The 15,986-nt window shown below is 38.5% G+C and overlaps 1 protein-coding gene across 1 annotated transcript; it reads left to right on the top strand.

The window, feature by feature from the left end:
- Positions 1–7,852: 7,852 nt before the first annotated feature.
- Positions 7,853–10,073, top strand: RB195_022005 (uncharacterized protein; the record flags this gene model as incomplete). The annotated part of the gene is made up of 7 exons (XM_064208987.1): positions 7,853–7,887; positions 8,009–8,190; positions 8,389–8,543; positions 8,600–8,678; positions 9,458–9,527; positions 9,596–9,707; positions 9,870–10,073. The coding sequence occupies 7 exons, from the start codon at positions 7,853–7,855 to the stop codon at positions 10,071–10,073; spliced, it is 837 nt and encodes a 278-aa protein (XP_064064868.1).
- Between the last annotated feature and the right edge of the window lie 5,913 nt (positions 10,074–15,986).

Here is a 15,986-nt window from a genome sequence, read left to right as displayed (position 1 = left end):
TATTAGCAATACTTGTATTGCATTGATTGCAGTCTACTAGAAAATAGGAACCAAATCGTCAAAAATGTAAAGTCGCTTTGCTCACACAAGTGATACAACTTTGTATTGGTTGAAATGAAACGAAAGAAAATGTTGTTCTTTTCAGAGACCATAGATCAGTTGTAGTCCTTTTCTCCTGTGCGCACACTAATCTCAGTTTATAAACACTATGTTCGGGTTTGATTTCACGGAGAGCATTTACAGTACCTGAAAGGGTTCACCAAATTTTTTTTTTATTTCGTAACAAAGATTTTGACATTCGACAACTCGTTGGTGGAAGTAAAGGTAAGAAATTTTGAAATAAAATCTGCGCAGGGCCAAGCAAGGTGATGGGACACGACTCTCTCGAATGCGACCCCCGCCCGACCTCCTCTTCTTCTTCTCCAACTCTCCTGCAACAATCCTCGGTTGCTGCCACCCAAGTATATTGGAAATTTCATGCGTTTCGAAAGATCGAAATCGAAAATTAGCCGAGGAACAAATGGCAAACGAGAAAATCGGTAGCTGACAGAAGCGGAGAAACTCCACATAGTAGAAAAAACCAATCTCCTTAAATGTTGTTGAAATATTGGTATTGAAATATTTTTGTTTTTTTTTCCATTTTTATCCTTAAATCTATGGAATATTTTTAAGTACCGATTAAAGCACACAATAAAACAAAAAAAAAAGAGAAAAGAGTCAGGTGCACACATAGGTCCAATTAGACAAGAACGACGAAAAAAAGCCGTAAAAAACTAACATTCTGCTCCTACAATATAAAAAGGGACGACGCGACGACGACGACGAAAGGGAGTTCGAGATCTCATTGAGTCAAATTTTTGCAAAGGAGTCAAGAACTAGAAACCACACCAAAAATGCTCAGATTCTGGGAGATCGCAAATAACCTCGTGATAAGAGAACCAAAACAAAACTTCAGGTAGTTTTTCAGTGGTGAAGGGTTGTGCTACAAAATAGTCATATCGCTGTTTTTTCCACCCGCTAGTCTTTTTTGAATTTTGATGGGACAAAGATGGGAAAAATGGTATTTTTGTCATCAAAACTTTGGTGAAACTACGAGGCCTTGGAAGTCTCGTAAAGAAAATCTTGTATTTTTGTGTTGGACTAAATGGCACTTCACCTACATATGTACGTAGAAACAAGTAGTTGGGCACTTCTTTGAATTACATGTAAAGAAAAGTTTCTCTTTGGGTTTTCTCCAGACGTGACAACATAGATGACTGATTGTACTCAGTGAATCAAACATTAATCTGATACAAGAGACAGAAATAAAGATCATCTCATCAAATCATCCAGCTAGTCTCTTTGCTACCCTGCATACCATATGCATCGGTATTCCAAAAAAGAAGATAGTATAAAAATGTGTTCTCTCTTGCACCTTGAAGCAAAGTCGAGCTCGCTGCTGTGCAGTGCATTGGTTCACAAAAGATCTTTTTCTTTTTTCTGTAGGTTTTGTGCTTTTTTGCCTATCTTTGTTTTAACTTGTACTATCTTCTGGTAAAATGTGGAGAAAGCGAGGACTTACTGATCATGAAAAAAGACAAACCAAAGTTTTCAAAGAAAGTGCTTGAACCCTCGCAAGATTGTAAAAAAGAGCCCAGACGTTGTCCTAGGGCAATCAATAACTCTGTGCGCCGTATTATGTGGGAATATATATATATATATATATATATATATATATATATATATATAGAGAGAGAGAGAGAGAGAGAGACAGAGAGACAGAGAGAGAGGAGAGAGAAGTGAAAAAAAATCTCGCGGCCGTGTTTTGATGAGCAAGGGGGATAAAGGATGGAGGGATAAAGTGCGCGAAGTTGATCTATCTGCATGATATCTCGCCTACTTCCTCGACTTTTATCCAGAATTGTATGAGGTTTACGAACGCCTATCTAGCCTACACAATTACTTGCGGGGCAACCGATATGACAAGCCGTTTTTATACCCCTTGGTACCAATTAATCGATCCCGCAGGAACGAAAGGCTTTAGGCCACTATGACGGTTTTGATCGATCGATCAATAGTGTAGTCACATCCGTAGTGACTGCATTGGATCCGCCCCTAGTTAGAAGGGGCACTTACACGAACTGCTTTAGATCCTTCTGACGGTGTAAAAATTCGCAGAGCAGCCTTTTTCACAGGCGTTGTTCACGTCGTTCTGGAACGTCTTGTCAAATTCGAGGAAATTCTGTCGTAGAGGAATACTTCACGAGTGATGTTTAGGTTTTGTAACAATCACAACCAACAGCATCATCTGCATTTTCATTATCTTCTCGACGTCTCCCTAGCATCCCATCATTTTCAGTGCTAAATGATCCGTTCGCAAACTGAAAGTTTCTTAAGTCTAAGTTGTAAATGGGAGTGAAAAACATTGGGTCGTCATATAAATAGCGGGATATTTTGTACTTCCTTTACTTTCAATAACTAGGAAAACCAAGGACGATTTTTAAAAAATGTTCTTAATGTACGATAAAAGTAAACTAAATAAAAATAATAAAATCAAAAATAAAATACCTAGACTGCTTTCGTTTACTTTCTACAATCCTATTCCATTTTGCTAATAGATCTCCAATGCCTCTATTTCAAAATTCATTTGTCTATTACGAAAGATGCTGTTCCAGCACAGTTGGAAATAAAAACTGCACTATTCATGTAATGACGTGTATGTAACTATTTATTAAATGACCTTCAAGAGAATTTTCAGAGTGAAAAAATTCCATAATACTCTAGTAATTGTAAAAGAAATTAGATATGTAGCGTGTGATTTAACAAACATAAATTATGATCTGGGTCTATCATTGCAATGTTCTGTCCTAATAAAATATTATAAACCATTACGAGCGAGTGTCACATTGTTTTGCTGAGTACGAGACAGTGTCAGTTTGATTTATCGCCGTCTGATAGCATTGCATATACATAGATAACTGCAGTTTGACACACAGTACAAGTTTCCATGATTATTTTGCACTTCTTTTCCTAAAACCTTTAGCCCTGTGACGCTGGAGGCGTTTGCCGAACAAATGTTGCTTGCTTTCAGTTCTATGTAAAGGATATGATGGATAATAAAATCGCGTCAGTAAACTTCAGCCATAAGAGTCGGTTGATTTCAAATGAAAAATGTCAACACAGAGACTAGTTTACCTTGACCACACTTATTTGATATCAAATAAGGACAACTCGATTTCTTGCTTTAAAGTACTCTCTAGAGCGGAATTGACAAGAATTCACGTTACTGAAACAACGGTTATCCGATGAAAAAACAATCTGCAATTTGAACTAACGATCGAAATCAAAGGTATGTCAATAAACGACAAGATCGTTGCAACGAAGATTTTGAAAACAATCAAGCTTCACTTCCATCTACTTGCTCTGAAGATCGTATCGAATAGTGTCTAGTGGATATCGCAACATCTCCTATGGTCCAGTCTACTAAAGGCGGAAACATCAAACAAATATATTTTATGAATTAGAGTAAAGTGCTACTAGGGAATTTCCATAACTCTATTAACAACAAAAAGAACGGGATACGTAGAGCATCCAATGAGTTCTTTTTTCTGTGTGTATCAGTGCCTGTATAATGCTACTGTGTTCCCACTTAGGACCAATATGACAAATGAAACGAGTAAGAAATATTTTCTTGAATTTCGACTCACATGGGCGCTTCTTTTGGAACCAAGAAAAACCAAGAAAAAGAAAAGAATACTAAAAGTAGTATTTTTCAGCGTTACTGAAATCAATGTTATGAATATAATAAGTACGTCAGATGTGGTTATGTAGCAGTAGAATGCAATTTTTTTGGCTACACCCTATCGGTGAAAATCACAAATTTGTTTTAACCAAATGATGTTGATGGTTTCTCTAGACACATATCATACAAATCTCATCGACAAAACCCATGCAGAGGTACTTGCCCTCTTTGCATAAGAAAACTGATCGCAATCTTTTCATTTGGAGATTTGCTTGAAACTTATTCCTGAAATGATTGCGTTATATGGATCCCCTCATGATCACCGATAAAACAACAGGAAAGTATACCTGCCTCCACAAACGGTGCACGTGGATTCTCCTCGCAGTTTTTACGCAAAATTATCAATTTACGGTTGCTTAAATTTAAAACATTGGCACGACTCCAAAGATTTGTCGAGATGAGAAGAACTTTCCTGAAACATTGCCGGAAAAATACGAAGGGGATGACTATAGTAACCTGTAAAAACGTTTTCGGTGACTACAATTTAGATGTGGTATAAAAGTACACAAAACAAACAAAAAAAAATAGAAACAAAGACCCTACAGATCTCGATGTTGGAAACATCTGCTGTTACCGTATTTTCTTAGAGTTCCATTCCTTAAAATAAATTGATTGGAGGATCTCTGGATGCCCTCCTTCAAATTCAATGTTCATTCGATCTACAAACATGAGTGTTTGATAAATAGCTGTGAAATCAATCTGATTGCTTGTGTAGTTGTCTTATCGCACCAATTTTGCCCCTCCCGTTGCTATAGTGTTTTTTCTGCTAAAAATGACAACCCTAGGGATTATATTGATCAATAGCATGCGACTCTTGATGGCATTAGATGCATTACGGTATTTCAGAATTTCAGGATAAGGTAACGATTTTAATGGGCTTGTGATCCAACACGTTAGCACAGTGATTAATATGTCATGAGATTCAAAAGTTATTCGCTAAAAGCGGAAATGGAACATAGAAAGACCAACACCTGTTCATCTGCTTTAATATAAAGCGACGGTTTCTAGTCCATTGGGTAACGATCAGCAGTTTTAATATAGAAGTTTTTCGACGCGACTTCCTCTCTTAATGGTTGTTTCCTGTTATTATCCTGAAGAACATCGACTACGGTTTCCTATTTTGCATCTTTAAAGATATACACGTAATATTCTCTCGCAGCATTTTAACTTTATTCAGGATTCTGCTTTTTCTCTGCGAATAAGTCTTGTTGGCCTCCGAAGTGCAGCTCTTTTACTGGAAAATGTAGTCAAGAACTGCGACTATTCCGAACACTCCCTGAGTTCTCGATTATTTGCTACATATGACTATGTCTACGTACTGCGCTCATAGCTTTGCATAAGTTCATAAAATTTCATGAGACTCATCTATTTCCTATTATATCGAGTGAGGATCAGAGGTTTCGCCGCGGAAATCCCTCAGTGGCACATATTTCCTGCCGCATATTTTTCTTTCCGCACTTTTGTATGTAGACGTTTGTATTCTCTCAGCTATCGCACAATAACTCTTTATTTACGAATCAAATTTGGAATTAGCCGTTTCGCTTTAACGCGTACTCCTCTTCATTGGAAATAATCTGCGTCAATAATGAAATGAAGATCAACCTAAACACATTACACTCTAATAAAGAAATTAATCTGCTCGATGATTGCATTCTGCCGGCTAAGCGATGTCCTGTTTCGTGTTCCACACCTTACGGTATCATTGGGAGTGTTCTGGGATGTGTGAAAATACCCTCATGTTGTATGTTAAATCTCACTACTTCCTGAGGCAAGTCGCTCATCGAGTCAATTATCTATCCTCTGGTCTCTCTTGACGCTTGTCATGCCTTGAAAGTCTTCACTGGTTCACCTGCAGATAACAGTTAGTGATAAGCTAACAGGGTGAACTGCTTTGGCATACTTTACATCGTTACGTATATTAGAAAGATATCTGAAACAGTCCGATAACAAGAAAATTGGAATGATATATATTAATAGTGACTAATAATAGGACGTGTTGTTATATATTTCGTATTCTGTTTACAGAATATACATATATTTTTTCACGAAATGAAAATCTACTGTTTCTATTATGTATGATAGTTCTAGTGATTTTCTAACCATTACTTTTTTCTACGGAGTCTCTGTCTAACTAAACTTTCAGTTACGTGTAACATATTTCGCCTTCGTGCTATGTGAACAGATGAATGATTAGATATGCGTTTATAGGGCTGCGCGCAATGGCTACCGGAACTACTTAATAGTTTATTCTTGCATGTCCTCACAAGTGCTGTCACTTTTATTTTCATGCACACATTTCTCACCAATGTGTTTGTTAAGAAGCAAACTAAGGATAACCTAATCTATATTATGCTCAAATCTTCAAAATATCCAACGCTACCAAATTTTCTTGCGCATCTCGTATCATACTCCATGTTTACACCAAACACTATAATGGAATGAGTTTCTTTGTTCGTGATTAGCTGAGCTTTCAGTTTCTCTTTTTTTAACAGAGAATTTTTTCCTCCATTATATAAAGTTGAGGGAAGGTGAAGTGTTTCCCAGTATACATTTTGTGCAGTTTTTAAAGTGCGTCCTATTGTTGGACCTAGCTGCAGTAGTAGTTATAAGAAAAACAGCAAAATCACACCCTTAAAGTCAGAGATTTATTTCTGACTCCCTAAAGACTTTAACAGCTCCTGGAGGTCGTGATCGTCGTCCTGTGCTCGTAAATACTGAATTTTACAACCTGAGCGCATAAAACGGCTAATTAAAGCTTTAATTGGTTTTAAATTGCCTCTTCCTCTTTCTTCGAAGCCAAATTGATTGCCGTTTTTCGAAAGCATATCCTCATTAGCTTTCTCTATGAATAGTAGAAAAAACATTGGAGTGGTGAGAATCGAGGGACGGCTTTGATCCATGAGTATTCGATCACGAGTTCTTTGACTTTTCCCAAACCAGGCGATCCGAGTTTTTATTACGAATACATATGTGGAATACAATAAGTATCTGGGTTCTTCCTACGAGATCGATTTCTTTTTCATCATCTATCGGTGGCAACGCATTAGCTTGTGTATCTAGCTTCCTGTACTAACCTGCTTAGAAATTAATACCTAGATTGAAGTGTGTGAACGAAAACAGTTGTCCAATTCCTCCTTAGGTAATATACGAAGGTATAGATGAAATGACGTAACTCACTGTATACTTATTTTCGGAAGTCGCCGTTTCCGAACGCGTGCATACAGTAGGAGGTCTTGTGATTGGTCGTAAAATGTACCCGCCCACTGATCACTTTTTCCAACGAATGCCGCTTTTTTGTCAGTCCTAACCAAACGCGTAGTGCTAATTATGTCTCTTCAGAGATTCGTGAATCATCGTTTGTTTCCATGCAACCTGTACTACGCTTACTATTTTTCTCATATCACCTCTACCTCACTCCACTGGAATTTTGTTTCGCTAGAAATCTTTCTTGCATTCGTTTGTTTCAACAAAGAAACTGTTTAGAATTGTCATTTGTTGTTTACTTTGCAATGCAGCATCCCGGCTACCGTATTGATGAGCTGATTTCATTTCCCAGCGGGTGGAGTCGCGGTCTCCTTCTCCCCCTATCAGTAGTGTTATTCTTTAGGGCGCTATAGAGACACTAAGCCGCTTAGGGAGCACATCGATGTTACTGTAACGTGTGCTGAGCTCAAAACCTATTTACTCTTTGTCTTTCTCTCACGTATTCGAGTTGCCACTGAATATTTTTCTGTAAAAATTCTCGACAACCATGTATTTGACTGCGGTGATTTTTCCGGTTTCAGATTAACTGCTACTAACTCTTACCAGCCCATGCATCAATATTTGACTTAGTTGTGGGTTACGGCTACGAGCAACCAGCGGCACATAATTTCCTCATTCATCCACGGTCGCGAATAGTATTCACACTGCCAACATGTTGAAAGCTGTGACCCATGACCCCAACCATTATTTCTAGTGTTTACTATATTCATTAGGTTCTATTCGCGGTAACAATTTTCATAGGAATCGGCTGTGTGCAATATTTCTTGTTTTTCTTATTCATTCCTCTTTCATGTCCGACACTCCATCATGTATTCTTCTCCCTCATTTTCCAAAACTTACAGGTTTGTGCGCAACACAAGTTCTATTGATATTTTTAATGTCACCAAATATTTGTGTTAGTGCGAGTCCCACACTTTGCCCGTAAATAACTGAACATCGCTGAGTCCACCTATATCCATTCAGATTTCGCTTCTTCGATTTGCCGAAAACATCCGAAATGGCCTATAACATGAACAGTGCTGCAGCAGCATTCGCATATGCTCATATTCCGTGCCAGTCATCAACTACTGCTTCACAACCGTTCACATACAGTATGAGTACGATACCATCGATGACAATGTTTCAATCAACCGGTTATAATGCAGGTTGGTTTAGTCAGAAATTTAGCTAACAATAGCGATGACTATGAAATGTAAGTTTCCAATTTTAGTATATATATTCAGTAAAAATCCCATTTACTCATATGCTTTAAAACTGCCCACTTTAATCAACTCTATGGTAGCATTCTGGATTCGAAATCTATTGTATTACGACTTCAGGAGCCCGATCTTATCCGCTTACAGCTATGATACCGAGGAAAAATCGTAGAGAGCGAACAACTTTCAACCGTCAACAACTAGAGGTTCTTGAGACTTTGTTTGAAGCTACACAATATCCGGACGTTTTCACGCGAGAAAAAGTTGCGGAACAAATCCAACTACAAGAGAGTCGTATCCAGGTCTATATTCTAGTCTTACCTGTGTTTTCTGGCAAGTTCTAAGAAGTATTATTTAGGTTTGGTTCAAAAATAGACGTGCAAAGTACCGACAGCAGGAAAAACAGAAGCCGAAGGCTGAAAAAAAAGATGTGGCAGGTGTCTCTTATTAACCCTTTCTAATATTTCACTATAGAGTGCGGCGGAGTCAGTAAGAAGTCCTGCTTCGACTGCACGTGTGATGGCTCGAAACCGCCCTACTACCATCCAATCCTTCATTTCTTCGTTGGTCGCTGATAAATTTAAAATAAAAGTCACTGGCATAATCCAGTCATGATCATAATCAATTCGCTTGGGATGCGCCACCACGTTCATTTCAGTTCGGAATCGTGTGAGGTTTACGAACGTGTAACAGGCCTATACAATGACTTGCGGGGGCTAGCCGATGTATCAAGTCAGTGTTTTTATCCTCTCAGACAAGTCTGGTACCAATTTATCAATTTATCACCCTGAAGGACGAATGGCTTGGTTTGCACTAGGGCGGTTACGAACCATCAATAGTGTGCCCGCAGCGAATCCCTTACCGACTGCACTACACCGACCCCGCCCCCCCCCCCCCCCCCCCCCAATTAAAAAAAAATCATTGTAATGTTAATTTAAAGTAAGCAAAAAAGTAAAGTTAAATAAAATACAAATATTGCAATAAAACTTTAAATTTAATAGATGTACAGAGTGTACAGATTTATCTATGGATATAAAAACACTGTCTTGATGATTGGCTGGCATCCGCAAGTCATTTTATAGGGCAGCACACGTTATAAAAAAAACCTCAACGATTACGAATTGCAGTAAGCGCTCCCGAGCAGATTCATGCGACAGACTTTATCCTTTTATCTTTTTTTGATGACTCACTATTTTTCTTTTGAATAACTCTATAGCTTCTGCTTCATCATCTGCAACAAATGAGGAAGCGGCATTCGTACCACAAAATAGCGAACCGGAATCAGGGTTAGTTTCTAACAGTTGCTCTAAACAGTACGATGCAAGAAGTGCAACTAAGAACTGTGCAATGTCAGTTCACCTCATAAGCCCACTACTCCGGAAGAAAAGAGAGAAAGTCCACAGACTCCTACGAATGGAAGTACAGGCACAGGAGATTCGTCATGGACCAGCGACTCCTCGTCAACGGTTAGTTCGTCAATTTCTTGCACGCTGTGTAAAGTTCATTCTCTCGCAGTGGATAAAAATACTGGATAACAGTGATATAATTTCTCGAAGAGAAATCGCAGAAATTAATAAACTGTAAAAGATTTGCTATCCGCGAACAGATCTAAGGTTGAATATTTACAGATCCAGGGTTTGACGCCGACAGCTAATGTTCCCCTTTCTGTTTCACTTAACAGTCCTACTGTTTACAACACCTACCCTATTTATCCTACATCTTATTATCCATTGGATTCAAGCAGTTATTCACCTTACTCCTATCCATCGTCCTACTCACATCAGTATCCTTCAAATCCATACTTTTTCGCTAGCACTAATGGATCATTGTGAAGATTTCTTTTGTTGTCTAGTAAGTAGAAGTATTTGATTATGTGAGTTGAATCATACGCAATTTTTATTATATTCTGCTGTGCCTATATTCCCATTGCCATCTTAGTTGTCTTCTTTTATAGCAGATTCAGCAATTTACGTAGTTGTTATATTGAGATTACTTTTGGATTATATAACAGAACGTTCCGGAGCTTCTTATAGGCAGCGCAGTTTCTGTCCGTTATATCTGGAAGAAATTCGCCGGGGATTTTTGCGCCGAGATTTCGTGATGCAGTATTGAGTTTAACCTATGTTTCATTTTTTAAAATATAATTTGAAGGTTGGTTCTTTGCATATCATCAAGTTCAAATAAATAGTGAAATATGACTTTCAAACGGAAGTTTCTTTCCCAATACTAAATAGAGATTAGCAAGTGGATTGTAGAATAACAACGAAAACGCACATCACTTACAATGTTAGGGGTCAGGTGAATGAGGATGATCAGGCTAATCAGTTTGTCGCGCAACAACACGACACAACTTTTTACAGAATACCAGTTACGAATGAAAACGCGCAACACGGATTAGCGATGAAATTAGTCGGTAACGTAACTTTTTGCAGAAGCGAGAGTAAAGAATTCTACTTGATTCCATCACTTCTCCAAGTGTAACGTGTTCCTCCGTCAGGTAGAGTGATCAGCATAAAGCTCTTGATCCATCTGATTTTTAAATTTGTGAAAAGAATTTTGCGCATTTTTTATCTTAAATGTGAGCTATGAGGGTATGGGAATGTACCGCTGGAAAACTCAATGCGAAAAATTCCTCCGCACGGTGTCTTTAAGCACTGCATGTCCATTCTTTCGAAGTACGCCTTGTGATAGACGCAAACCATGGCGGGTAATATCGGTGCTACAGTGGTTGCTTGATAGGAATTAAGGGTTTTTTTTTTACCGTGTTGTGTTCGATAGACAAGTAATATAACGAATACATTTATCGCTGCATTGAATCTAAAGATTCGGCATTCTGACGTAAATCCGGTTAATGCAGAAGCGTGGCCACGCAGTGGAATGTACATGTTACACTTGAATCAGAAGGCAAACGGTATGGCATTTAGCAGTAAGCTTGAGGGTTACTAGTGATTTGATTCTCACTAAATCCAATGACCTTTTTATGATTTTAGAAGAACCTAATGATTTTGTAATAGATTCTTCACTTTTAAGGCGAATTCAAATCCGGAAACTACCGTTTGGGAGAACTTTCTCACATCAAAGATACCTATGTAGTAGAATCGCTAATTCTTCGACAGAAGACGAAAAAGACACGGATTCGCGTCTTTTTCGTCTTTTTTTCATAACTCACCCCAGTTTGATCTTCGTTATAAGATCTACACATCAATAGATTCGTGAGCGCGAGCTCTACCGATTGAATGTAACAAGAACTTTCAAAACTTACCATGGAAACAGTTTCTGAAAAAAGTACCTGCAGGTACACATTAACAAGGCTGACTCCGAGATAATTGCGCCCCATATATGATAATTGCGCCCGATATATGATTTTTGACGTGAACATATTTTTCGAAAAGTGAAATGATAGTTACATATTCGTAATCTACATATTGATATAATATTGCGCATGTAATATTGCGAACATTTTGATATCTCTCACAGCTATAACTCCATGACTCTGAAGATTTTGTAAATTTGACTAAAGCGACATGTTTGAACTCTAGGAACGATAGACATTACCAGCTTAAAAATTGTTTTCTTGCAAAATATGCAAGAAAACTATTTGTTGTAGGAGCACTTTATCTCTCGGTTTTCCAGCTCAACAGGATTTTCTGTTTTCGCAGCTAAAATTACAACTTCAGTATTTTGCATATTTTACTGCGATTTTTGACAGTTCATAAATCGCTAACAAACTAGGCTAGTCATCTGTCGGCGCAATACAATAGAGAACAGTTCTTGTCCTTTAGATTTTTCCGATTTCTTCTTTAATATGTTTCAATTGCGGTCAGTTTTGAACCTGCAGAGGTATAGAATTTTTCATGTGTTTTTACAGAAAGCTTATTTTTTTTGGAATTTATTGGAAGTTTCTTCACATATCATGTGGATATGTTTAATCAGGAAGAAGGGATCTACTGAATGGTGGTAATTTCAAAAAATTCTGTTTTTTCATTCGAATTTTCATCACAAACTACTACAGTCTCTATGGGAGGTTACTGTCATCCAGGGACGCCGACCCACCAGATACCTAAGGACACACATCGAGCTATGGCTCTGTTACCGCACTGATTACTACATTTGAAAAGAATAGAATAACTACAGAGAAGAATGTTGTACATACAGAGAGATATTCTCCAGGATTGTCTGTCTTATCCTTTTTAATTCACATTATTTATTTTTGTTTTACCCTTCTCGAAATTAAAGTAAAGTCAAGTCAAAGAAATAATTATATTCAAACGAATCTTTCTACGAGAACTGGAATGGAACAATCTCATAACGAAGCAAATAGAAGAATCAGTGAAGTACAAATCTTAATAGAACTACCAAAATTTGGATTCAAAATTGCGTCATGGATTAGCAGTAGTGGAACTACAGTGGAACTAGTGCCGTTGAAAGCAGTGTTATCCGCAAGCGCACAATGTAACAATTACACAACATATTTCTGTGCATTTCTTTTCAAAACGAGATGTTTTTTGGAGTTTCTTTTAGGTGGAGTAAGAAGTTCTGAGCGTTTTTTCGCTTCATTTCGACGATGAAATTAACATACTTAGAAATTACCAATTTAGATCAACTATGCGCACATACAATATATTTTGTACGACAACTTTTGCCCATATTGATTGAAATTTCATAATTCTGCAATCAAAGAATTCCTCGTCCTTATTTGCAAAAACCTTGACCACCTCATTTTCACAAGCCGCTCTTGAGCCCAGTTTTGTATCAACAAAAAATTTTGCTTGAAAGGGTGGTAGTCGGTTGATGCCAGGTCTGGACTATACGGCGGATGCGGTAGAATCATTCATTGGAGATCCAAGAGGGCTTCTGACGCGAAAGAAGTGCAACCTGGCCTTATTTTGATGGAACATTTCCTATTGTGCAATTCTAGCAGCTTCTGGTAGATCGCCTACTTCGGTATGAACAATTGTTGACAGAGGAATTCCAAATTGAGTGGTTGCTCCGATGGGAGGAGCTCTTAATGTATGATTCTTTTCCAGTCCCACCAAACACAAGAAAACCTTCTTGGCCGTTTATCCTGGCTCGGCGATCGTTTAGGCCGGTTCGATTGGATCACAATCTTTTTCGGTTCTTGTTCTCGTAATGTCACCTTAAATGGACATACAGAATGATTGATAATATATAATGCTAACAACATTAGTATTATACATAATATTTAGTACCTTCTTACGTTAGAATATACGCTTAAAAATAACAGTACCAATAGCAGAAATTTGCAGCAAGAAATGGTAGATATGCAATCTTATCGAGAAGAGTCCAGTCCTACTCCTTAATGATAGTTTATGCTCACATCTTCGGCAGCTCTGCAAAAACTAGAAAAACTGAGCAGAGAGGTTCCTTCTCACCCAACCTATAGTCTAGACACAACTTTTTCTGTCCTCTTACGAAGGGCTTTTAAAAACTTCTAATAGGAGAACCTTTTTGGGGAAGCAATTATCCTGAGAAGGTTCTTGAAAATGATTTCACCAGCTTTTTTAGTTCATAGTTTACTTATGAGTTCAAGTCAGAACTAGTAAGTAGTCTTCTCTATCGCAAGCTGAAGTCCATCGGCAAGAAATATCGCTGTTTTCTAAAACAAATAAAGGATAAAGGATAAAATGTCTGGCGTTCATCAATCCGATTGGGATGCGCCCCCACGTTCACTTCAATTCAAAATAGTTTGAGGCTAACGAACGTGTAACTGGCGTATACAATGACTTGCGGGAGCTAGCCGATGTGCCAAGTCAGTGTTTTATCTTCCCACACATGTCTGGTACTAATTTATCGACCCCGGAGAGATGAAAGGCTTGGCGAGCACTAGCGCTGATTCGAACCTCTGATCGTTCGTGCAGGTACCGGATCTTCTAACCGCTACACTACACCAGCCCCTTAGTCTCATAATCACGAACATTTCGTGTTTGCTTTGGACTAGAGCACTCTTTAAAGGCATCAGCCGGAAGATGCGACACAAAGAGCCGGAAGAGCTATCATCAGCCGGAAGATGCGACACATGTACGAGGCTGGCGCTCCAATCGAACGCGTCGTTGAAAATAGCGCGCCGGAACGTTCGAAGCCGTATTTTCCGGGCCGTTTTTCAAAAGTTAAAGCAGTGAAAGGTGCACTGGAGATGTGGCGCATCAAGCTTTCAAAGGAAATATCAAATTGTTTGACTAAGCTACTAAGAAATGTTTCCATTTCTTGCCCTTCTTGCATAACTTGTACGAAAGTATTACGTTTTCGTTTGTGTGAAAATGCTTCCACTTACTTAGTAAAACGATTGGCGAGTAAAATAGCACAGGGTGACAGTTTAATGTCTGGTCCTCTGCTGCATGTAAATCTCGTCCTTCTCACTTTGTTTCCGGAACAGAAGCGCAATCCCGCGTTTTTTTGTTGTTCTTCTACTTTTCATTTGAATGCAACAGGAAGTTCAACGGGTCTACCTCAAAAATACTATTTCAGTTCTTCAATTTATTTGACTTTTTCGTTGATGCTGCATTGTAAGTCGAACGATAATCATGAAATTTAGAAGTGTTTTAGGAGGCACGACCTCCTTAAATTACACGTATACGTAAACAGTGTATGATGCTGAATAAAGTATTATAGTAATTTTATGGTTCCTCCAATTTTTATTAATTGGACAAGGTGTCTGGCGTTAATCATCCGCCTGAGATGCGTCACCACGTCCACTTCAACTCAGAATTGTTTGAGGTTTACGAATGTGTAATTCGCCCATGACATTTACTACTAACACCACCGTGAGCGGTCGGTAGCTCCCCGCTTCCTCTCACGTGTCTTCGCACCAGTCGCCTGGACAACCTGATGCTGAACCACTTGTTCAGCATCAGGTTGTCCAGGCGCTCATGCTCATGCTGAATCTCCGGATTGGCACCATCAACTGTCGCACCCTGCGTTCTTGGACAAGAATCGCTGCGTTGGAAGAAACCACAATGGAGGCACCTTTTGATATTAACGGATTATGCAGTGCACGAAAACGAGGATACAAAGTTTTAAAATTACAGCTAAGCTGCCATATGATTTCCTTTCCTACTCAACAGAGTTCAGTGTCAATAAGAAATGGATTAATTGCTGCTTTTTTCACCCTCTTTGTGACAGAGTCTCATACATCGATATCGTCACGAAAACCACCCTCTTTCGTGTAATGCAAGTGTACACACCAGCGACTAACTATGGCGACAACGAATACGCCGATTTCCTTCAAATTGTTTCTGAAGCACTGCTTTTACGTTTCCAAAGTCCTTCACAAATTAGATATTCTACATACAAATTTGTCGTGGGGGACTTTAATGCTAAAGTTGAATGTGGAGAATTGGCAGCGAAATTTATAGGACCATATGATCTGGGAACGCGCAACTGCAGATTAAACACATTGGCTAGTTTTTGTTCGGAAAATGAGCTCTATTAGATGAATATCCGCTTTCCAAAAAGACTTACCAGAAAACGAACATTGATATCTCTTAATATGAATACAAGAAATGCCATCGATTTTGTCTTATCAACGAACCCCTCAATTTTCCTTGACGTGGACATCATCGGTCGGTCCCACTTTGATAGTGATCGTCGGCTCGTCATGGCAAAAGTTCGTCTGCAGTCTCAATTCTACTACTTTCAAAAGAACCCCAAGTGTTAGACAGTCTTGAAGAGATCGATTTTCCGTTCTACTTTGAAGAAGCTCGCATTTGCGATCTGAGTAATTGTGA

The sequence above is a fragment of the Necator americanus genome, chromosome X (genome assembly GCF_031761385.1).
Source record: "Necator americanus strain Aroian chromosome X, whole genome shotgun sequence".
Classification (NCBI taxonomy): Eukaryota; Metazoa; Nematoda; class Chromadorea; order Rhabditida; family Ancylostomatidae; genus Necator; species Necator americanus.
The sequence above is the reverse complement of the archived record's forward strand: the minus strand, read 5'-3'. Positions and strand labels throughout refer to the sequence as shown.